This window comes from Carassius auratus, chromosome 33 (genome assembly GCF_003368295.1).
Source record: "Carassius auratus strain Wakin chromosome 33, ASM336829v1, whole genome shotgun sequence".
Classification (NCBI taxonomy): Eukaryota; Metazoa; Chordata; class Actinopteri; order Cypriniformes; family Cyprinidae; genus Carassius; species Carassius auratus.
In genome coordinates, this window is record NC_039275.1 from 4300761 (window position 1) to 4326145 (window position 25385).

The following is a 25385-nucleotide window of genomic DNA, read 5'->3' on the forward strand; positions in this document are numbered from 1 at the left end:
TTAAGTCGCTGGGGTATGTGATATTCAGATAGCAAACTGAGCGGTTTAAACGCTGCTTGATCTGAGCAGATTTCTCTCCTGATTCAGACCAGAACACTTTTTCACTGGAGGAAGTGTTATTCTGGATTATAGACTCTATGTGTTTGAGTTAAAATCATCTTAATGCTGGATGTGTTTCAGGTTTTGTCTTCTCCAGATGTTCACTGATGGACTGGAGTGCTGACGGCACCCATTCATTCTGACGGCACCCATTCACTGCAGAGCATCCATTGATGAGACACTGATGCAATGCATTTCTACAAACCTGATGAAGAAACAAACTCAGATCTCAATATACATTTTTGTTAATATGAGCTTGTGCACCGTTTCTCGTGCAGAGTCGAGTCAGTCTGCATCTGTCACACACACACACACACATACACACACACACACACACACACTGACGTTTACAACAGAAGACATGGACATGAAATAAAGATGTTGCATTAAGTCATTTATTTTCTGGTTACAGTAATGTGCATTACAGATCTCTTCATTATAAAATTAGATTCATTTGCGTATATATTCACATTTGGGAGGTTAAAGGGCAGAAAGCATGATCCCTATACAGCCGATTCCTTACGTCTCTATATCAGCAATGATCAGGGGGAAGAAATAATCATTTCACTCTGGATTTCTGGCTTGTTTTCCAGAGCAAATACACAACCATTCTGAGACCAGGACGCATTTACTGCGGATGTGAAAGGAGGTAAGACATAAACATCAGTTTAGGATTTAAACAAGAAAGAAGTCTACTTCATCCAAAGCTTGTTTTAAGCATAAATTCACTTCATTTTGACTCTTCACATCTCTGCGTCTCTCTCTCTCCAGTGAATGTGTCTTGATTTAAGGATGTTTGTACTGAAAAACCACTTTCCGCAGTGAAGAACACCACCACGGCCTTCATCCGATAAAAATCCCTAATGCGATCGCCGGCAGGTAAAAGAAGCGTAAAAATAAACCCTGAACAGCGTTTCTAAAAACAAACGTCTGCAGAAGATGATTATAAATATGCTTTATATTTAACACCGAATCATCTCATCAAGTCTCGTGTTAACTCCATATTTACACTGAAAATAAAAGTGACAGCGACCGTCCGCTCTCAGTTTGATCCACAGATGGAATGATGCTTGCAAAGTGCTTCATCTTCAACCTCAGGAACCTTCCACACTCTCAGAGCCTGTGTGAGCGTCCGTCTCCTGCTCAACACACCCGGCACCCATTGGCTTCTATAGTATGGAAGTGAATGGCTACCGGGTGTGTCCAGCAGATGAAAGACGCTCGTGCAGGTTTGGAGGAAGAGGAAATGATGGCTGTTTTTATTTTTAAATACTGCTTACTGTAGTAATATACAACACCTTCCCACAGAATGATTATTAGAGTGACAGGAAGTACTGCACAGCATTGAACACACGCAACAGAATCAGGAGACGTCCAGCGCGGGACATGAAGGATGTTGGGTAGAAATATAAGGACACTTATCACTATAATGAGTCTAGAGCACGATCACAACACCGTTTGGCTAGTTAAGGCTTGACTGATTTATATAGAGAGATATATTTCGGGTGAACGGAGTATGCTGAGCAACTCGTACAGTGTGCTTGGAGCGTCTCTCTCGTATTGCTTGATCCTGACCGTGTGTAAAGAGTCATGCGTGTGCTAGATGATGAACCTGACGTCGTTCTTCACGCCGCTGCAGTAGAGGCTCAGAGCGTCAGGCAGGAGGCGGAGCTTCATTGTGCCGTCGGCGCCGCAGGAGAAGATGTGATTGGTCGGGCCGGTCTCGATCTGCATGACACCTGTGCCCAGATTACGGAAGAGCGACTGACGAGCGTGTTCATTACTGAAGGTGTGCAGGAGGCTCTGGGTGGACATGCTCCACACCTGACACACACACACACAATACTGTTATGTGACTTATATATATTTACTAAACTAAAATGATAACAGAACATGTCAATCTAACAGCTAGCTGACAATCTGAGAGAGTGAGAGTTCCTGAGACCTTGATGTTGCCCTCGGCCGATCCGCTGATGAAGCAGCTCTCGCTGGCGTCGACGGCCAGAGCTTTGACGGGAGAGTCGTGTGCCTGGAAACACTGGCGCTGGATCTTCAGACTGAGGTCCAGGACGCTGATGTAGCCCCTCCGGCCTCCGCTGAGCAGCAGCTGCTGTTTGGACGCCAGAGCCAGAACCGTGGAGCCCGACTCGTGACAGCTGAAGCCTGCCGCACACACACACACACACACTTAAGGCGGTCGCACACCGGACGAGACGCGCCGCGTCGCGCCACATGTAGGACAACTCGAGGTATCACACACTGGACGCGCACATTCTAAATGCGTTAGCTCAATTTCGCAGCAAGATGGGAGAGTTTTAACTTCATCTATTATTTTGATTTTAAATATATGATTTTAATTGATAAAAGCTGAGTTAATTAATGAAAATAATCTGTGTTATTATAATAAGTCTGTTATTGTTTTGTTGTATCTGTTGTCTAGGCAACTGTGCTGCTGAAAACGTAACCAAACACTTTGTAATGTTTTATTTGAATGAAACAAGTGTGCTGTACTTTAATTTCAGTTTCAGTTTATTACATCTGGGTTTTTTAATATAAAACTATGCGGATGGCGCTCTGTGGCGCGGCAGAAATTTGAACAGCGTTCTGAGTCGTAGCTGGGCGCCGCGGACAGACGCCGAATGGCGCCGCCGGTGTGTGTACTCACATAGAGAATAATGTGTTCGAATTTTAAAGACGTGGCGCGACGCGACGCGGCGCTGCGCTTCTCGTCCGGTGTGCGACCCCCTTTAGACACATTCTACAGGAGTGAGTGAGTGAGTGAGTGAGTGTGTGTGTGTGTGTGTGTGTGTGTGTGTGTGAGTGAGTGTGTGTGAGTGTGTGTGTGTGTGTGATGACTTACCGTGTACCAGACTGTATGCTGGCGTGACCAGGGTATCCCACAGACACACGTTCCTGTGTTGAGAGAGTGTCTTTATGAATTGAGTCTTACACGTTCATGATTTCTGTGTGTGTGTGTGTGTGTGTGTGTGTGTGTACCTGTTGTCTGTGGACAGGCCTGCGGTGGCGATGAGAGATGATGAGCCCACAAACACAAAGTCATTCGCCGTCTTATTGTGACACTGAAGCGTCTGCAGGAAGAGATGACATGATGAGGAGAACGTGACGGCACTTTTACACTGAGAAACGGAGGTTTATTCGACACACACACACACACACACACACACACACACACACACACACACACACACACACAGACACTGAGAATAGCAAAGATGTTATCAGTGCTTCCATCCCAATAATGAAGCTTCCAGCACACATTAAATAAAATACAAAAGTGCACAAAGACACAATAAACATTTCAAGATTGTCAACATTTTTACACTGAACACAGAGTAACTGAATTTTTATTGTTGTTGAAAAAATACAGTTAAATTGTGAAATATTATTACAATGTAAAACATGTTTTCTGTGTGACATGATCTTCAGAAATCATGAAAATATGATGATTTGCTGCTCAATTATTATAATAATCAGAAATGTGTCTTGAGCAGTTAATCATCAAATTATTCTGATTTCTGAAGATCATGTGACACTGAAGACTGGAGGAATGATGCTGAAAATACAGCGGAGCATCACAGAAATACATTACACTTTAACACAGATTCACACAGAAAACAGATGATTTACATTAGAATAATATTTCACTGTATTTTTTTTAAATGCAGCTCTAGTGAGCAGAAGAGACTTCACTGAAAACATTTCAAAATCATAATGTTTCCACCTGAAGGACTCTAGATGAGGAAGAAAGAGATGTACCAGATAGGGTTTGGGAGCGTTTCCTGAGGTGCTGGTCTGCCAGAGACTGAGCGCTCCGTCTGCATCCACGATCCCAAACTACAACACACACACACACACACACACATGAGTGAGACGGTTTCCACACGCTGCAGTCTCACACTAGTGATTCCTGAGGACTGAGATGCACCTTGTTGCCCTGATAACTGAAGCGTATCCTGGTGACCCTGGAGTTCCCGGGGCTCCTGAAGCAGGTGATCTGCTGAGAGTGACCCCACTCAAACATCCGCACGCTGCCGTCCTGAGCTCCGGTCAGATCTACACACACACACACACACTCTTACACATCTGCAGGAGCACTGAATCTCTGCATGCAGAATCACAGGTGTCTATGTAAAATACCAATCCTCAAACATTATACAGCACAGAAATCAGAACTGCCTCGTGATAGTGAATGAACTGTGACCTCAGGAAGTGGTTTAGGACCGTGATGATCGTCTGGGTTTTGACGGACACGCCATGTTGATTTGTTTATGAAAACGTCCCAAGATTCAAGTGTTGATAAGAGTTCCTGTTCTTTCTTTTACAAACTCACTAATGTTCAGATATTCATAACCCAGATGATTTTGGGAGCCATGGAAGAAAATGATTTGTGAAAATGATTGAAAATGCTGAAGTGGGTGGAAAACGCTGGAGGAAAAAGATTGCTATTTTGAACTAGCTTTTATTATTTTAATATTTCTTTCCACCAAGAACAAAACAGCAACTTATTTTTAAAGTTTTATTAGTTTTTGTTTGTTTAGTATGTATTTTTTTTTTTTTTTTTTTTTTAGTTTGTATTTGTTTTTATTTTCATATCAGCATCTATGGCTGTTCTCATAGCAAAGATCAATGTATTTTAAAAGTAATAAACAGTAGTAATGAAAAACAATCACTGACGAGCAGTTATTAAAGATCTTTCATCAGTATTGGAGACCTGGTGTGACACAGGACTCGTGTAAGTGGGTCACTCACAGTAGGGCAGCGTGGGGTGTGACGTCATCCGCCTCACGTTGTTGATGTTGCGTTTGATGAGCTGCGTGAACACAGAAGAGCGTGACCGAGTGTTAGCGTGTGCGGAGTGTTAGCGGTGCAGTGTTGTTAGCGGGGCTCACCACAGCGGCTCCTCGTCCCGTCTGCAGGCTGCCCAGCCAGGGCATGTTGATGGGCGTCCCGGGGCTGCTGTGGGTGTAGGGTGTGCTGCCGTGGAGCGCGCTGAAGTCATCCCGAGCGTGAACCACCAGGAAATCATCCGTCCTGTCAAACAACACAGGCACATCACATGATCACACACACTTCCTCTGAGGAGCTCCAGCTAGATGTGTGCTAATGTGAGAACAGCTCTGCAGCATGATGTTAGTTCCGCTCCTTGATTCTGATTGGCTGAGCCACGTTTGAATCTGTTACAAATGCTACAAAGTAACATACACCTTTGTTTACATTTGTGTGTTGCCTGGCAACCACTTTGTAACAACCACAACTGTTTCTGAGGAGCTACATAGTTTGGTGGAAGAATACTGTTCTTATTAATATCTTTACACTTTATGTACTCTGTGTTATTGTGTGAAATATTAAGTGTATGGAAAAAGCGTAACCCCCGTGAAGCTGTGGTTTACAGTCAATTTATAACAGCTAAGGGGGTTTTAGTCACTCATCTTCAGTACCTAACAACCCTGTTCTAAACAGCTCACCCTTTGACCTCGGCCTCGTTCTCGTCATCGACCCAGGTCAGGATCTGCGTGGAGAGGATGGAGGACACGTCCAGCTCCTGGATGTCGTGGGTGGAGGCGATCACTAAACAGTTGCGGTTGGCCTGTGAGACAGAGAGATTGCTTACAGCCGGCCGTCTCAGACCACACACACAAGCACAAGCAGCTCGTCACAGCACCTTATTGATGGCGAACGCCGTGATGATGTCAGACTCCTTGTGGATGATGCGAGCCTTTCCTCCAGGAAACCCCTGATCGGCCTCGATCTGCAGGAGGAGCGACACACTCAACACTTACAGTCTATTATTCAGCCATTCATCCTGACTAGGGACGTAACGATGCACCGGTTAAAACAATCAGTGATACTGAGTGAGGATCCTGTGTGTCGAGATGTTACAGGAGGGGTTTATATGAATGTGTCTCTGAGGAAAGTTTAGGAGCTGTTTTCTTCTCATCTGGTCTCTGTAATGCACACTAATGCAGTGTTTATGAGCGGTAACCATGGAAACACTGTCTCTGCTGCTCCATGAGCTCCTCCTGCTGTCAGAGAGAGGAACTGCGCCTCATTCAGACACGATTCATGGAGAACAGATTCAGGAATCATTCGGTTTTTGCTTCAGATGTTGGGATTATTCAGTCTAATTTAAATCTGAATCTGCAGCATCTTTGTTCAGATCGTGATTGAAATGCAGTGGTTTCCTCTACTTTTAAAAGGAAAGAGCACATTACATGAAGAGATTGATTTCATTATTCATTTGATTTGGGATTTGTTTTAAAACTTCAGTTAAGTTAATTGACATACACTGCTGTTCAAATGTTGGGCTCAATAAGTCTGGGTGCCTTCATTTGATCAGAAATAGAGATAAAACTCTGTAATATTGTGAAATAGTATTATTATTTTCTATGTGAATATATATTAAACTGTAGTGTATTTCTGTGATGCTCCGCTGTATTTTCAGCATCATTCCTCCAGTCTTCAGTGTCACATGATCATGTAATTAGTCTTAAACTTAATTTTGGTAGAGAATATCATATTGTGAATCAGTTGAGTGAATGGTTACGTCCCTGACGCTGACACACAGATCACATTCACATGTGTAATTCTCATGTAAAGACTCTTTAAAAGGCGTCTCAGTGGTGAGCTGCTGCTGGAGGAGAATAATCGTCCAGACGAATCTTAGTGCTCTGTGCATGCTGTACATCGACAGCCGATCACATCTATATTATACATTACAGGCAGCTGTGATTTGCATCTTAAAGAGCCTCGTGACTGGATGATGAAGATGAGGATGAGGATGAGGGAGGAGCAGAAGCTCTGGTAAGTACCTGGTTGTGTGTGGACTCCAGCGGCACAGAACATTTGACACGCTCAGTCTCCTGATTCAAACATGCAGGTCAATCACAGGCCACGATTAGACGGTTAATTACAAACATCTTCAATTTACACAAGTACAACACCATATTAATGAGATTAATGACTGGACAGACCGGGGTGGCTGTTAAAACACAATCAGGACGAGTGCAAACGAGCAGCTGATAGTGGACAGACTGGTGCATTCTGGGAAAGAGAGCCAGCAGCAGCACAATACCTGGTTCTGATCGCGTTTCTTGGTGAAGATGTTGCGTATGAACATCTCCTGAACCTCTTCCTGTTTGACCAGATACTGCCACAGGCGTCTGACAGGAAGTGCTGCGCGCCGGCGAGATCTGAGAGCAGAAGCACACTCGTCACTGTTCTGCTCCCACACACAACACACACAACTTACTTCATGTATTTAACTATCTGAGTGGTACACACATTTAAATTGCTTATGAGGCAGTTTTTGTGTCATTTTAATTATGAATTAGGTTTCTAGTCCATTTGGTTGATGGAATTAGGGACATTCAGCTCAGATTTTCAGCTGAAACAGCACTTTGTCAGTTTTGGAAAAAAAGGTCATTGAAGAAAAGCCATTTAATGACCATATCTCGTTAGTCAGATCAGAAAAACTCTAGATAGCAGCATTTTTATAGATATATGCACTGTATTACACATTCATTATATTTTAACCTGCTCGTGATTCATTATTTAATGTTTGTCTGAATCAATCCCTATTATAAATAAATGATTACAGTCATTGTTTAAAAGTTTACAGTTCACCAACAGACTTTCACACAAAAACAGACTGAAGTTTTGTATTTTAAAGTAACTGATTATTAAATAAATGTTACTTTATTTTCCAAACATTGCACTTTAAAGTGCTTTGGGAAAATTAATTAAAAAGGCTAATATTAATTCAATTATACAAAAAATTAATATTTTTTTTAATTAAAAGAACCACAAACACACATCTATTGATTACTTTCCTGATAATATCAGCTGAATTTGATGAGATTATCAAAAGTATCAAATCAGAAAGATTGCTGTGATTACTGGAAGTTCAGTGCAGCACAGACTGAAAGAACATATCAGTAAATTAAATGAGAAATCAAAACACACCACCAGTGTGTGAGGCGTGTGTGTGAGAGGCGTGTGTGTGATGCGTGTGTGTGCGATGCGTGTGTGTGTGAGGCGTGTGTGTGAGGCGTGTGAGGCGTGTGAGGCGAGGAGTCTGCTGTACCTGAAGGGTGTGTTGGAGGGCTCGAACAGAGCTTTGTGTCGCAGCAGCGCCGGACCGGACGACACACTCTCCTCCAGCAGCTGTGAGCAGATGAACCTCGACGGAGGACCTCCGAAGATCTCCAGCCTCTTCAGCAGCAGCTGCTCCCAGCGCTGGAGCGTCCTGAGAGCGGCGTGACACAGCGGAGAGCACACGGGCAGATCTGACACACACACACACAGGCGTGTTACACTCTACACACACACACACCATGCGTGCGCTGCAGCCGTGCGGCTCGTTACCTAAGAGGTCGTGACCTGCCATCGGGTAGAGGGTCTTGAGGTTGAACAGGACTATCTGCACCATGGCCAAGCGCATCAGACACCAGCTGCAGAGAACATGACCATCATCATCATCATCATCATCATCATCATCATCATCACCATCATCATCATCATCATCACGCAGCTCACCTGTACGAGCTGTTGTTGGAATGCTCTGCCAGCGGAGAGTTGGGATCTCCTTCATCCTCATCCTCCTCGTCCTCGTCCTCCTCGTCCTCACTGCCCTGGCTCTCCTCGGAGTCATACTCCACTCGGCTGGCAGACGGAGGCAGGTACGGCTTCACACAGGACACACACATCAGTTCACACACACACACACAACACTATCAAACTACTAAGAGCTAAGGAATGAAAGGAAACCTTTGCGATGAAATAATCCCAGATGCTGAGCTCAGGCGGCACGAAACGCTCTTTACAGACGGAAGAGTCCGGCTCCATCACCACGGGTCTGGGACTGACCGGACTGTCGGGAACATCTCTGGAGTTACTGCGTGATGAGCTGAGCCGGGAACGCCGCTGCTTCCGCTCCACATCTTCCTCACACACACACACACACACACACAGGAGATAACAGTGAGTAAGCAACACTTTAATATCTCTGCAGCTCAACACTGCACTTCATAATCACCGTTTAGATTCATGTGTTTCAGGGATTCCCAGACAGGGGTTTTGAACAGAGAAAAAGCTAATAATTTATTAATATCTAAAATTGAAATAAATAAATTATAAAAAAAAATTTTTTTTAATTTAAAATAAAAAAATGAAAATAAAACGATTACAAATGAATTAAATCACAGAAATGTAGAACTGAAATGCATCATAAAAAAATAATAAAAATAAAAAACACTTATTAAAAATGAATTAAATCATAAATTGCTAAATTGAAATAGATAAATAAAAGATAAAAATAAACTCTTAAAAATCTATTATAAAAATGTTAAATAAAAATAAGTCTAAAATAAATAATTATGAAATATTTTATTTGTTTAGCTGCATGTCATGTGATCATTAACCGTGAGACCGTGAACATGCTTTTAAATGATTAAAACATTAACTAAAAATCTCAGGGGAACTTTAAGATAATACTTCAGCTCAGCAAAGTTGGAGAACAGATGTTTACCAGCCTTTAGCAGTTTTTAGCAACATATTAGCTAAAGATGCAAAGGTTAACCAAATAATACCGAGATACTGGGACATTACACACAGATTAACTCATTACACTCTTAGTTCTGAGAGATGCCAGATGAGGAGCAGAACCTGTGGGAGAGCTGGGTTTCTCCAGCACAGGAACACGAGCGCCTCCGCCGAACACGGCCACCCACAGCTTGCTGTTGAGCGGGTGAGCCACGATGCGGAAGAGTTCGTGGCTGGAGTGAGTGGCCAGACCGTGGACGAAGAGGCTGAGGAAGACTGCGGTCAGGATCTCACACAGAAGCACAGGCAGACCGGGCTGGTTCTCGTCTCCAGACGCGCTCAGCAGACGCAGCAGGACGCTCACACCTGCACAGACACACAGCTGAGTCTGGAGCCTGACGATGAGGTCAGGGGTCAGAGGTCACGGGAGCTTTACCTGGCCACTGCGCAGGAGAGGTGTTGGGGAGCACGGTCTCCTCGATGCTGACGCTCCTCACCGGGGGCTGATGGGTCAGCAGGACGCTCTCGTAGGTGATTCCCGTGAACGGATTCACATGGCTGAGGAACAACAAACATATTAGAATTAACTCTATGTTCTCAGTATGAATGTGCAGCCACACAAAGACCACATTCAGAGCAGAATCTGCTGCTTCTACATGAGCATCACATTCATGAGTCAACCGCTCATTATCAGATCAGCAAGCGCTCTGTAACAAAGAAACGTTTCAGAGGTCAGAGGTCACGGGGTCATCACCCACCTGTAGCTGTGTCCGTCACAGAGACACTGATAGATGCAGGCCGACAGGGAAGCGGCGAGAGTGTGCATCACGTAGATCTGAGACAGAAAGAAGGCAGACGCGTTAGAAGACGAATCACGACTGTGACAACACCTCGTTCTGACCAGCAGCGCTTCACCTCGTTGCTGACCACATCTGGGTGCGGAGGAGCGTCCAGAGCGGTGATGGTGTGCAGTATGTCGTGCGTGAGGTTGGTCAGGTGCACTATGGGATTGGCCACCACTGTTTTGGAGATGGCGGTCCAGGCCAGGAAGAGAGGAGCAGACAGATGCTGCGGAGCGGGAGAGGAGATCTGCAGACTGTCGTCCTGATGACAAACACAATGAAGATTCACAAGAGAAAATGAAATAATGCGTCAGCTCAGCCGCTGCAGCCGGGAGACAGGAACAACAGGACACAGGAACACATCACATGACAGAACAACATGTGCTGGTATAGGCAGTGTGTGTGTGTGTGTGTGAGAGAGAGAGAGAGACAGCAATGAGTACAAACACAATAACAACAGAACGTTGTGCTTTTGTAAAATAAAGAGAGCGAACACAAAGCACTTTCTGCCGTCTCGGTCTCTGTGTACTGAAGCGAACTGAAACTCTGTGCTTGCCCAAGCTACGCAATATCGAGTTCTTTATCGCAGATGAATCGCCTTTGATTATGAACGCGATATTGCGTAGCTTGTCAGTGATCTACGGCTCTGTCTATTAAATGCCGCTCCATTTGAAAGCAGGTGATGCTGATTTACAGGGAACCAGATTTACTGAGGAAATGCACGTGACAACCGCATGCGATATATCGCCCATGCCTAATATAATCCGTATGAAACGTGAGGAAGTGTATATTCAACTTCATCACTTCCCCCGAAAATACAGAAAACATTAGTTTATCAAAGAATTATGATGATGTTAAGTCTTAAAGCTATTTCCCTGACGCATTCATAATCACAAGTTTTATTTTAATAACTGTAAAGGGTGTTTATGACTAATGAGAAGCAGGAGTATGTTTTAAGATAGTTAGTGTTTGTGGTGGAGTACTCAAACAGAAGAGCAGTGTCTACACCTGGTTTCAGATCCTAACTGGAGAGTGTTACCTGCTGGGACTCCTGCAGCAGCAGAATGAGCTCCATCCTGACGGAGGCCAGTCCTGCTCCGTGAGAGCCGTGCAGGCTGCAGTAACTCAGGAAGATGCGCAGGAGCGGCTGGTTCCTCTTCAGCCACAGTCTGCGCCGCTGCTGCAGCTCTCTGGCCTGCTCCGCCGCGCCCCGCTCCTCCAGATCCTCCACCTGGCTCAGGTCAGCCGAGATGCCCTCGGGCAGGTGCTGGAGGAAGGGGTTGTATCCGCAGCATCTCTGCAGCGCCGCCACGGCTCGCTCCAGCCAGTGACACAGCTGATGCCGCAGCTTCCCTCCGTCCAGCTCGTATCCCGTGGACAGCGTCCGTAGCTCCGTGGTCAGGATCTTCAGGCAGGAGCTGAACTTCAGCTGCGCGGCGAGGATGTCATCGGTCATCGCAGGTGTCTCGTCTGTGCTGTGACCCATCGGGGTGGACGTCACCGCCGGACCGTCTCGAGAAACACTGCTGTCTTTCTCCGAGCGGATGGTCTTCATCGCCAGACCTGATTCTTCCTCGTCCGTGTCGTCTTTATCGCTATCCCACTTGAGCTCCAGAGGCTCGTCCTGCAGGGTGACAGACGGATGGCTCCAGTCGAAACTGAGCACCGATTCTGACCGACTGTCCTCTCTAGGAGACGAGAGCGAGGACACCGACTCCACGCCGTTGAGAACCGGCCACGAAGCCGAGGCCTGGTCTTTGTGCTCGCTCGACGACTCGGGCGAATTCTCTCGCACCTGAGAGCGCTTCACGACCTTCGGCATTTTAGAGAGCACCTCTAGAGCCAGCATGGGGCAGCCGGCCTGTAAGTGTGCATACGCAGCGGTGAAGAACAGCCGCCTCTCCGTGAGACTGATGGAGTCGACGGCGCGGCCTTCAGCGGTCAGACCCACTTTAGCTTTATCACAGGAGCCCAAGTGACGGCGCAGGAGCAGCGGGTGTGTGCGGAGGTAGGTGTAGAAGTTAAAAACATCAGGACTATAGGGAGATGATCTGCCGCTTCCTGAAAGAAATCGATACACATGAGGCACATAAATCTTAATTCTCTAGAAACAAAGCTGGCTTGACACTAGTCTAGTTTCATTTCTCACCTTCATGTGACGAGTCTGCGTTGGGCTCCAGCAGTGTGTCCAAAGCCCTGCTGTAGTCATCTAACACCCAGTACGCCATGCTGCGTAAGAAAGGGTCCTGATGGGCCGCGATCTGCTGGTGCTGACCCAAAACATTCCTCTGAAGGATTCGCTTGTAGGTGCAGGACGTCTCAAACTCAGACTCGTACAGCCGACACACCACCAGAGCCAGCTGAAGGTCCTGCATCTTCTCTATACAAACCTGATGGTGCGAGTACAATCAGACGGATCTCATCAACTGAACAAAATAAGCTTTGACTAAAGAGACCGTAGGTTTCTGATGATTATACCTTCCTTCTTGTTTCAGCAGTTCATGACTGAAGAATAGAAACAGGTCTGAGAGAGACTGAACAGATGCAAACGTACCTCAACAGCATCTTTCAGGGATCCGGCCAGCAGAAAGAAAGCGGCAGAATGCTGGAAACGTTGCTTTCCGAGCAGAGAGAAAGCGTTCTTCAGCGCTGCCTTCCTCCAGCGGTCTTCACTGAAGTTATTGCTGAAGAACGCCGTCATCTTCACGTTATGATGGGACCTTCAACACACGGGAGCTGTTAGTGGACCCCAGCCTCGCTGACAAGTGTGTGTGTGTGTGTGTGTGTGTGAGGTTACCTGTAGAGTCCCCAGACCACAGCTTTCTTCTTCATGGCCAGATAAAACAAGGCTGCGTCTAACGGGTCGTTGTTTCTCTGATAAGCAGCTTTTGCGACCTGGTAGGAGATTATTACATGTTTGGATTTCATGTCAAATTCTAAAAATGTAGAATGTAGATGTAATATTTGAAGCTTGAGGTTAGCTCATGGTATCCCAGTGACTAGCTAGAAATGTGAGTAAATTACTCATTTAATAACCGTTTACAGAACAGCCACAAAATACAGAATAGATGATGCTTGACCACCATAACTCTACAGACAGAATGCATGCATCTCCAACCTAGTAGAACATGAACATGCATTTATTCACACAAGTTTATGCGTCTAATTTGCACATAAAATCTGACTCCGTTTGGTCCAACCTTCTCAATGCATCTGCGAAGCTTGTTGGTGCTCCTCAGCCACCAGCCCACACCCATGGCTCTCAGCTCCGGCCACGTGGGCTCTCCTTTCTGCAGGACCGGAAGCATGTTGAGCAGCTCCTCCTCGGCCTCGGAGTGGAACGCCCAGGCGTAGTGGCAGGTGGACAGTCCTGCAGACCGGCGACACTTATTCAGTTATTCATGAAGATTTATCAGTTCACGCATTCCACTGGGAATCGAACCCACGACCTTGGTGCTGCTAGCGGCTGAAGCACTCATGGACACTGATGCAGACGTACCTTGACAGAGGAGCGGAGCGCGGTGAGCCGGAGGCAGAGACGTCAGGAGGAAGGTGTGCAGACGTACGGCCAGAAGAAACTTCAGTCCACATTCATCCAGCGTCTCTCCACCTGAGGAAAACGTTCATCACATCAGAACACACCCCAACAAATGAAAAGTTATATTGGTGACAGAGCCTGACCTTGGCCTTTCCCTTGGCTTTCTCCGAAGTCGGTGCTGGTGGAAGCGATGGTGTCCGCCAGAGCCATCAGAGACATCTGCTCCATCCGGGTCAGGCCGGGCAGGCTGGAGTGAAGCAGGTGTCCAGATAACACCTGTGCGTGTTCAGAGCCGAAGAACGTAGGGCTGTACTTTGACAGATCAATGACTTTAGCGTTAGCATCCTCCTCATCTCCATCGAAAGGGTCCATGTCATCTGTAGAGACGCCGGAGGTCTGGAAGAGCTCGTCATAAGTGTCGCTTTGGCCGTGAGCGCTCACGCTCTCCGATCGCTCTTTGGCACTAGGAGCCGTCTCCTCGTCAGCGGCTAGCAGCGCATGCAGCGGCAGCGGAGGGATGGAGTCGATCTCGGTGTAGTCGGAGCTCTCAGCTTTGCTGAACATCTTGGGGTCTCTGGAGGTGCATCCGCTGGCGCTGATGGTGAGCGAGCGCAGACGCCGCTCCTGGTTAATCGTAGTGTCCTTCATAGACACGATCTCCCCAGCAATGCACTTCACCAGATGCGACAGGATGGCTTTGGCCCGGCGCACCTTCCCGAGGTCCATGAGCTCCAACAGCTGCACCGGATGATACTGAGGCAGAGTAGGAAACAGGTTATACGCCGCCTCAAACAACCCAGAATCCTCCATCTCGGCCGGGAGGTCGTACACCGTTCTCTTTCCACTGAGTTTCTGTGCCAAACTAGTCATGGATCTGGTGAGGGTCTTTCTAGAAGGATTCAGACCGAGTCCCTCCTGCTTCACCACAGAGTTCAGCGACGTCACGCTTCCGGTGCGAGACAGTTTGACCGGAGCCGGCGGCTGCCACTGGGAGTAGACGTGCATCTCGCAATCCATCCCGACTACTAAGATGCCATCTCGCACCCAAGACAGAGAGACGGGGATGGGTGGCGAACCCTCAACCGAAGACACCAGATCCACCACTCGGAGGAGCACCAGTCGAGAGCAGATGCTCTCCTTACTGCAATCGGACAATCCCAGATCTGGAGGTTTTCCAGAAAGCATCCCGTACATGTAAAGCTTGGATCCCAGACCCACGGTTAGTATATGAGAGCCATCTTCTCTGGACACCCAGTCTAAGTGGACCTGGCTCTTACTGCCCACAGCTGAACAGCCGTTACTCAAGCAGTGGTTCTCACTCGGGCTGTCGGAGCTACAGACTTTAAGCGTCTGCTCCAGGATCCACTGGGATCCTCCGGTGGAGTCGCACTGGAAGATGCTGATGTGCATGATGTGCAGGTGGCTGCGGTGAGCGACTGCGACTCTGCTGGTGTGACAGCAGCTGAGAGCCATGAGCTGACCGCACACACTCAGAGCGCTGCTGCTGACCTCGCCCTCCTCCACCAGCAGAGGCCACTCCTCCCAGACGTACGACGGGTCAGCAGAGCCATCGGGGTCAGAGACCGAGCTGCACCTCCAGAACCGGACGGATCCGTCCGAGCAGGACGTGGCCAGCAGATACGGAGAGCGTCCGGCCGGCTGCAGAGATGAAGCACTCAAATGACCTGCAACACAAGTGTTGGTGTTTATCATCAGATACAGAATATCCAACTGCATTTTAAATTATACAAGGCACTTCCGGTTTGGGAAAGACTGAAACAAATCATAAGATCGTGTTACAAATAATCCATAAGCCTGACTGTAGATTGTGAAAGGCACACAGAGGTCGTGACCTGCAGCAGGTGACACACGCATGACTTCAACGCCCTGCGGCAGATCCAGCTCCCGGCTGAAGACTTTGGTACTGCTCAGGGCGAGCCGGCAGGCGCTCTGGAGGTTAGACGTGTTCAGCTTGGCTCTCGGGGTTTGAGGGGATCCGTCCGTCTCAAAGTTAAACTGTGAGCCGTTCACGGGGGACGGAGACAGAGTCTCTCTCTCTGGAGTTTGAGTTTGCTCTGAAAGAATGACACAAATCTGGTCACAGTCTAACCCTAACCTGCCTTTATGAGCGACATGACAATGAGTGATATGGGGTTTTTAATGGCAACATAAAGCCGATAAATTAGATATATCTCACACTATTTAATGCGAAGACAATAACAAATGCATATCATCATATCGAAATATGTAAAAAAGAGTCAACGTCATGAAAAAATATATCTGCAAAATAATGATTCATCAATTTAATTATGGTATTTTACACATAAATAAATTGTAAAAAATATTAATAACAACACTAACTAACAGTACACTCAGTAATCTAGTAAGGTGTGTGCCTGCTGTCAAAATAAAAGTCCTATTTCTCACATCTCGGCCAAACAGAAAAAAATATCGACCGATATATCGGTTGACCACTAATCATAATCTTAAAGCAGTGCTCGTGCTGTTGCTTAGGCTTTGTTTGATCACACCTGACCTCATGTCTGACCCCAATCTCACACTTGTCACGGTCTTATCAAGTGAGAATCACATTAAATACCATGAGATCCATTACAAACCCATAACGACGGGAACGGCGTCCAGCTGCAGGTGCCACATGTGCAGGAGCGACCTCCCGCTCTGAGTGACCTCCACCACCACCAGGAAGAAGCGAGCGGAGAAGAGCGTCCGGCTGGGAACTGAAGGAAGGACAAGCGTTCACGACACAGCACAGAAACACAACGAACACTGAGAGAGAGAGAGAGAGAGAGAATGAGCTCGCACCAGAATCCTGCAGGTAGTCGTCTATCTTCTCATTTCCCAAGATCAGGTCTTCCTCAAACACATGCAGCAGCTGTGTCTCTTTCCCCTGCTGAACAAACAGAGAGCGAGACGTGAGCGCTGAGCACTCTGGGAAATAACATGATGCTCTTGTGTTAGATCATCCTATTATTTGGGATCTCATACGTACAAAGTCTGTGATGGCGTCGAGCTCAATGATGCAGCCTGGTCTGGCCGTCGACTGCTGGCTGATGATGTTAAACACCTCTCCAACATATTTCTAGAGAAAAACACAGGACAGATCATCAGGAATCTACTGTTGGATGTAGTGAAATAACAGACAGGTCCCTTCTTACGGAGATGTTGGGGTTGGAGAGTTCACTCAGCAGTTTCTTGGCCTCGATGATGGCCTGATAGAGTCGGAGCGAGTGTCCATCACTGGCGATGAAGCAGGCACTGGGTGAGTTCCCATACACACCTTCGGGAAGGGAATTATTGATTAATACACCACCAGTAACATCCAATCAGCTGCAAGCTGAGAAACAGACATGCGTCACACACGAGGCATTCTCAGTTAAAGTTTTAACTTTTACGTTTCGGTTTATAACACAAGACTGAACTACTCTAGACTTCCACAGTGAGTTTTGTGTTGATGTCAGACTCTAAGAGACTGGTCCTCACCGAGGCAGCTGCCGGGGATGAGCGTGGGCAGCCAGGCCACGTTAGAGAAGGCTGATGTGTGCAGAGAGTTGATCCTGGCCAGCTCAGACACGCCTCCAGAGAACGACAGCGGTCCCACAGGATCCACACGCCACAGGATCAGCTCGCTGTAGATGGCGTTGGGATCCTGGGCGACTCCTCCGGATGAGACTCTGCTCCTGCGGGACGGGGCAGCGGCGGGACGGGTCAGAGCGTCTCCGTCGGGCGTCCTCAGGGCGTTGTGGTGCGAGGTGGTCAGCAGCAGCGGCAGCAGAGAGTGGCAGGCCAGATCGTTGAGGTGGAAGCGGTGGCCACAGTAGCGTGACTTATGAGACACGCTGAGCACCGTGGAGAATGCCGAGTCCTCGGCGAAGCTGACGGCCCACTGGTTGAGCGAGCCGTCGGCGTGTTTGGAGATCATCAGGACGCTGGGGGTGAAGATGCTGAGACGCAGGCTGCTGGAGGACGGTTTGTTCTGGCTCAGTCCGATCAGAGCGGAGGAGGACGAGTGCGGCAGGACCGCGGGGCGCTGACGGCCGTGCTGCATGGCCAGCTCCACGTTTCTGTTGCAGGCGTACATGACCACGCTGCGGCTGAGCGAGATGGCGTCGCCGGTGGGGAAGGCCACGGGAATCCTGGACACGAAGGAAACCTGAAACAGAGAATCCAGTTCTGAAACATCATTTGTTGCTTATTGTATACCGTTTCACAAACTGTTCTTAAAAAAGCTTGCTGTCGTTCCGCTCTCAGGATGCGGCGCCTGTACCTGTGCCTGTCGGAACATGCCGGGCTGGTATTCGTCCAGCCAGTCGACGTGCCACACCAGCAGCGAGCCGTCCATTGGGTGGATGCTGAACAGCATGTCTGCCGCTCTGTTCCAGTCAGTCAGCAGCACGTCCAGCTGATGATCCACAGCCGCCGCAGGGAGAGAGACAGCATCAGCACCGCTCCCCTCCTCATCAGCATCTGCTCACAACACAGAGATGCAGCTTCATGTGACACACGTGGATCTGCTCACGCTGTTCACACAGGCCTATTAGTCTACAAGCACCACCAATAAAACTGCAAACACACAGATGGCATTTTTCCCCTATAGGGCTCAGATGATGCAGACGCTACCGTAGCGCTCGGTGTGTCCGTTCTGCTCGCCGCTGCTCCTCAGCTGCTGTAGAAACACCTCCATGCTCAGCGTCAGGTGCAGCTCTTTGTTGTTGAGCCAGTGGACGGTGAACGGGCCGCCCGGTTCCTCCTCATCAGAGCCGTTCATGGACGAGATGGAGGGCAGCAGAGGGATGTCTGCACACAAACGGCACCCAACATGCTATAATGATGCAACAACGCTAAAAGTGTTTTGTTTTTTAACTGCAAGTCCCAAGTTTACATACAATCAGGTGTCTCAGGTGTGGTTGACCTGGTGAATATAGAATTTAAGCATGAAATCTGGCCACAGTGTTGGAGGAGGTGTGCTACCTGTGGCTGGGTTGATGCTGGCGGCGATGTGGAAGTGGCACAGGGCGTTGGCGTGCAGGATGTTGGTGCGGTGGCTGTAGTGTTTGTTCTGCTGCTGCGGCAGAGGACCGCTGTATGAGAGCTGAGACAAACAGCGCACCTCCTCTCTCCACGACGGCTTCAGCTTCAGCTGTGAACACAAACAGATGAAGGACAGTTCTAGTGTCTCATCAGTCGACACACAGCAGCTGACGCTCTCACCTCCAGCGGGCTCTGCTTCTGCACTCCGGTGCTGCTGGACGACTTCTTCATGTTGTTTGCCTTCATGTTGTGATTGTGTCCGAGTCCAGACAGCAGACAGTCGCTGGGCAGCAGTGTTTCGGCCCACAGACGACACACACTGTCCTTACAGCAGGTCAGCAGCATGTTACACACGGTGCCTCTGGAAGACAGAGCGGTCAGAGAGACAGAGCGGTCAGCGGGACAGAGCGGTCAGAGAAAGAGCGGTCAGAGAGACAGAGCGGTCAGAGGGACAGAGCGGTCAGAGGGACAGAGCGGTCAGCAGGTCAGAGCAGTCAGAGAGACAGAGCGGTCAGAGGGACAGAGCAAAACATAGCGGTCAAAGAGACAGAGCGGTCAGTGGAACAGAGTGGTCAGAGACAGAACGGTCAGCGGGACAGAGCGGTCAGAGGGACAGAGAGGTCAGAGGGACAGAGCGAGATAGAGCGGTCAGCAGAACAGAGCGGTCAGTGGGACAGAGTGGTCAGAGACAGAACGGTCAGCAGGACAGAGCGGTCAGAGGGAGAAAGAGGTCAGAAGGAGAGAGCGAGATAGAGCGGTCAGCAGAACAGAGCTGTCAGCATGACAGAGCGGTCAGAGACACAGAGTGAGACAGAGCGGTCAGCGGGAAAGAGCGGTCAGAGGGACAGAGCGGTCAGAGGGACAGAGCGGTCAGTGGGACAGAGTGGTCAGAGACAGAACGGTCAGCAGGACAGAGCGGTCAGAGGGAGAAAGAGGTCAGAAGGAGAGAGCGAGATAGAGCGGTCAGCAGAACAGAGCGGTCAGAGACACAGAGCGAGATAGAGCGGTCAGCAGGACAGAGCGGTCAGTGGGACAGAGTGGTCAGAGACAGAATGGTCAGCAGGACAGAGTGGTCAGAGAGACAGAGTGAGACAGAGCGGTCAGAGAGACAGAGCGGTCAGTGGGACAGAGCGGTCAGAGACACAGAGCGAGATAGAGCGGTCAGCAGGACAGAGCGGTCAGAGAGACAGAGCGGTCAGTGGGACAGAGCGGTCAGAGGGACAGAGTGGTCAGAGGGACAGAGTGAGACAGAGCGGTCAGCGGGACAGAGCGGTCAGCGAGACAGAGAGGGACAAAGTGGTCAGAGCGAGCGTCTGCAGAGGCGCCACACATCGACTGACCTGGGCATGTGTTTGCTGGTCTTCCTCCAGGAGAAGCCGGTGACGGAGCGAGGGTGAGCCAGATAAATGAAGGAGAAGTTGATCTCTGCTCCGGAGCGCAGGTCGAGCGGCGTGAAGAGTTTGGAGACATCCGCTTGCCATTTACTGGTGCTGTACCACACCTTCACCAGACAGTCGTCCTGCAACCACACAATCCTTCATTAATCCTGCATTCAGTCACATCAGAAAGATTGTGCTCTGTGTGTTAGTGAGAAAACATGGGAGAAGCAACAGAGGCAGTAAATCAGCAGCAAAGAGACGTAACCTTTGCTGTTGTTCTGTAGAGCTTTTATTTGCTTGTTTTATAACAATGTCTTTATTCTGATACTGTATTTCTTCTTTCAGTATTTTATTGTTTTAAATGCACTTTATAATTAAACTATATCCATGGCAAATTTGAGAATAGTAAGACTTAAAATAGTGATATTTAACAATATTAATATTAAGAATAAATAAATAATAATATATAATCTTTCAATTTGATATTTGATGAAAAAAATTGTTTTTGGTTAATTTGTTTAAATATGTGACCTTTTTCCATTTATAATAAAGCAAGATAAATTGCATGTACAGGATTTTACAAAAAATAATTCAATTTATAGAACCTTCATGAATTGGATAAAAACATAAAAAGCAAACACACACCTAATGTGCAGTCTTTATTCATCATTTTGTAAGTGATTTTGTAAGTTTTGGGATTTGAAATCATATTTTCTTCTTGCAAACACAAAGATTCTCGCACGAGCATCATATTCGACTGGAGGACTGCAAGGATTTGGGTGAACAGTTTTGTTGTGTTTTTTTACACAATCAAATGACTTGAAATAATGTGCACACATCATAAATGTGACCCAGGAGCACATGTCATAATGATACATTTTTATAAATTGAGATTTCTGCATCATCTGAAGCTGAATAAATCATCTCTCCGTTGATGTGTGGACAATATCTGTCTGAGACACAACTATTAGAAAATCTGGAATCTGAGGGAGCAAAAAAATCTAGATATTGAGAAAATCATCTTTAAAGTTGTTCAAATGAAGTTCTTAGCAATGCATATTACAAATCAAACATTAAGTTGTGATATATTTACGGTAGGAGGTTTACTAAATATCTTCATGGGACATTATCTTTACTTAATATCCTAATGATTTTTGGCATAAAAGAGAAATGTATCATTTTGACCCAAACTGTGTATTGTTGTCTATTGCTCCAAATATCCCTGTGCTGCTGATGACTCTTCTGTGCTGCAGGGACACACATGTACAAACACAAACCTGTCCTGCAGTCGCAAAAAACTCTCCATCTGGGGAAAACTTGATGAAGTGAGTCGGAGCAGCAGACCTGTAACAACCAGAGAGATTTTACTGGAGCTGCCCGCGCTGTGTTCAGAGAAGCTCTGAAGTGTGATGAACACTGACTTGCACTGCCAGACACATCTCCAGGAGCGCAGAGGACCGGCGGATTCGGCCTCCTCTTCGGTCTCTGCGCTGGACTGAACATCACACCACATCTGCAGACACGCCGAGCCCGTCAGAAGCCATGACCCTGCAGACAGTGTCAGAGAAGAGATGTGAGCGGCCGGCCGGAGCAGATGAGCGTACACTGATCTCTGTACCTGTAGGGTGCCACGTCAGGATGTGTGCCACCGACTGCAGAACAAACTGACCGCTCTTCTGCCAATGATAACTCAGCTTCTGCGGAGCACAAACACACGCAGAAAATCATTCACATGCATGCATTTGCAATGCATTCAACATGTTATCAGTTCCTGCATTCACTGGGAATCAAACCTTATATTCGTGACCGAGTGTATTTATTCCTGAAGAAACTCACTTTTTGTGCTTTCCCTTGTGGACTGACCTCCACCGGCTCAAACACACACACAATGTTTCCGTACGACGCGGCGATCTGAAAACAGAGCAGATTTAGACACACAGGAACACTCCTGTTCGGATGCTAGAGGAACTCTTGCTGAAACCTAAACACTTTGCATAGACATGCATGAATAAAGAGAGAAGATATCCAGTGTCTGATTTCACCTGTCATCCATAATGAACCCTAACGAGCTCAAAAGAGTGACGGATGTTCAGTATTCATTATTCATTCTAGACCAATGTAATTAGTCTCTGCAAACACACTTCATTTATGAAATATGCTTTATTTTCTGGATAGCATTATAATGGTTATATATTAGTATTAATTTAAGCATGTCCAATTCTTTTAAATCATGAAATGTACACAATTTAACAACAGTTTCTTAAAAGTTTTCCCTTTAATTTTTTCTGGATTCTGTTTTCTGGGTTAATTAGAATTTTAGCAATCATGTCTTATAATTAATTGAAATCAGGAAATGCATGCAATCCAACAACAACTTATTAAAAGTTTATCAAAAGTTACATTTTTAGGGCCCTAAGAAATTCTAATAATTTCGCCAAATGTTACTGTAATCAGTTTTAGTGGAGTACAATGTTTAAGAATTTAATCATTAAATTTTTTCAAACAATATCATGACCCTATGCATGCATTTATTATGTATGTATTCATTCATTCTTCACTGTCTATATTTTTATGGATTTATGGCTTAATACAAATAGCATCAAAAACAGTGGTAATCAAATTGAGAAATATAACGTTAAGAATTGAATTAATCTTTTAAAATGTAAAGAATGAAGTTAACAAATCCTTTTATTTAAACAACACAATAAAAACACTCATTACATTCATCCAAATTCTGTCAAATTACTTCATGCATTCCCTGGGAATCTGACCTATGACCTTAGTGTTACTCTAATGTTGAATGTGACACTAGAAATGATAACCAACTAAAGTGTGTGAGTGTGTGTGTGTGTGTGTGTGTGTGCACGTGCGTGTGTAAGTGTGTGTGTGTGTCTGTGCGTGTGTGTGTGTGTGAGTGAGTGAGTGAGTGAGTGAGTGAGAGTGTCTGTGCGTGTGTGTGTGTGTGTGTGTGTGTGAGTGAGTGAGAGTGTGTGTGTGTGCGTGTGTGAGTGAGTGAGTGAGTGAGTGTGTGAGTGTGTGTGTGTGTGTGTGTATGTGTGTGAGTGTGTGAGTGTTTGTGTGTGTGTGAGTGTGTGAGTGTTTGTGTGTGTGTGAGTGTGTGTGTGTTTGTGTGTGTGTGAGTGTGTGTGCATGCATGAGTGTGTGTGTGTGTGTCTCACCTGTCCGCCCTGCAGTGAACAGTCCACACAGCCCACCTGGATGTTCCCGTGTTTGGCTCCTGGGATGATTTGGATCCTCTCAAACTCACTCCCCAGAATGACGATGTCACAGCCAGAGGCGTACGCCTGTCCCACGAGCCCCGGACAAAACATGATCAGCAGCACAAACATATATGACACATATATGACACAGATATAGTATTTGATGTGTGCATGCGTGATGCTGACAGACTGAAATCTGCTGCTGTTTTCAATCACTGTTAATAATCATGTACTACTCTTGCTGTTATACTGACGGTTTGAGGTGTCTTTATTTTACATTAAATGCCTTCATATTTCATGCATTATTTCTGCAAAGATATGTAAGATGTTGAATGTGTGCTGCACTTGGGACAGAGTTTTCTTTAACCAGATGGTTCATAAAGAGAATGTGACTTAATTGATCAGTTTTGATTCTGCCTAGTTCAAGATGAGTAAGCATGCGTGTCAGGGTCACCGTGAAGGGCTGGTTGCTGACGCTGCCCACAGAGAAGCAGTTGTCTCCGGGGTTTACGGCTCCTGTGAGCACCTGGTGCAGGTTCATGATTCCTGGCACTCTTGAGTTTCACACGGACCCCTGCGAACACACACAGGGGATCAGCAGAAACACACACACACACACACACACACACCGGCTCTGCTGAAGCTTCATGTGGAAGTTACTAGAACCCAAAACCACGGATATCTTCCCAAACCACTAGCATTATGATCACGATATAATCTCTAATGTACAGCAGGGAGCTCAGAACAATATATACTTTCATTTAAAGATCATCTTAAGCCAAAATAGTATAGGCAAAGTCACTGTGTTTTCACAAACTAGTTGACTTTGAGCTAGTTCAACACACATTTATTTTTCTGCACAAGAGTATTTTTCCTCTAACAAACAGCACACTTAACAGTTTTATTCCTCTCTATATGGTTTTATTCCTCACATGGTGAAAATGTGTTTGTGTTCTGTGTTGACAGTATTTTCTGATTTATAGAGTGATACAAGCAAAGACATTCAAACACCTTTAACTCTAAAGACAATAAAATAAAACAAGAATTATGACTCAGGATGAACATCTGTGTGATACAGCAGAAAATAGTAACACGTGAATGTTAATACAGTAACTGACTCAGAGAGTGACGTGTCAGTCACGTGATCAGTGGTCAGTCATGAGCTCGGCACACTTTTAATGTCTTTACTGCCTGATACTTCGCTTATGATACGGCAGTAGATGTTTGTCTGTCATATATAATCATCCCTGTCTTTAGTGCAATTTTCTGATTTTCTCTCAGAGAATCCGGTTACAGCTCGAGCTCCTCCGCTAGCCATGCTAACCTCAACACTGACAGCTTAGCCACAACTTTCTGCGACAATCCATTAAACACATCTACAATCCACAGTTCTGCACCGTATCGGTGATCCGTGTCATTCACATAATGATTAATGCACTTCTGATCAATTTCCATTGGAAACCGCCGATGTTGTTAGCCCGTTAGCATTAGCATGACAGCGGGCGAACATCAACGATGAGAAAGAACCATAAAGTCGCGCGTCTTACCTCAGAAACGGGTTTCATTTATGCTCAAGTTCAAGTACAATGCGTGTTCCTCTCATTATGAGAGATAATTAAGACAGACAATGAGTTGGTGCAGTTTGTGTGCGGAGACTCTGCGGTGCGGGTCAGGAAGTGAGGCGCGCACTGCATTA

At 46.7% G+C, this 25385-nt stretch overlaps 1 protein-coding gene across 3 annotated transcripts; it reads right to left on the bottom strand.

Annotated features, from left to right (window-relative positions):
- Positions 1-472: 472 nt before the first annotated feature.
- Positions 473-25385, bottom strand: LOC113052791 (dmX-like protein 1). Of its 3 annotated transcripts, none has more exons than XM_026217243.1 (45): positions 25237-25385; positions 24144-24263; positions 23648-23773; positions 22305-22379; positions 22087-22165; positions 21890-22016; positions 21746-21812; positions 20430-20608; positions 19270-19450; positions 19030-19198; positions 18679-18855; positions 18326-18525; positions 17542-18211; positions 17217-17338; positions 17051-17140; positions 16864-16948; positions 16659-16778; positions 15894-16115; positions 14184-15725; positions 14002-14112; positions 13703-13872; positions 13300-13397; positions 13057-13222; positions 12652-12892; positions 11542-12563; positions 10576-10764; positions 10419-10495; positions 10097-10218; positions 9784-10026; positions 8887-9059; positions 8656-8804; positions 8485-8570; positions 8204-8405; positions 7193-7310; positions 6930-6980; positions 5783-5869; positions 5586-5707; positions 5010-5151; positions 4870-4930; positions 4046-4173; positions 3877-3954; positions 3097-3188; positions 2960-3012; positions 2045-2262; positions 473-1923 (listed from the first exon to the last, which is right to left on the bottom strand). In XM_026217243.1, the coding sequence occupies exons 2-45, from the start codon at positions 24228-24230 to the stop codon at positions 1699-1701; spliced, it is 8742 nt and encodes a 2913-aa protein (XP_026073028.1). In that variant the 5' UTR covers positions 24231-24263; positions 25237-25385; the 3' UTR covers positions 473-1698. The 3 variants fall into 3 exon arrangements, with proteins under 3 accessions (XP_026073028.1, XP_026073027.1, XP_026073029.1); XM_026217242.1 differs by having other exon boundaries at positions 16864-16951; XM_026217244.1 differs by lacking the exon at positions 6930-6980 and having other exon boundaries at positions 16864-16951.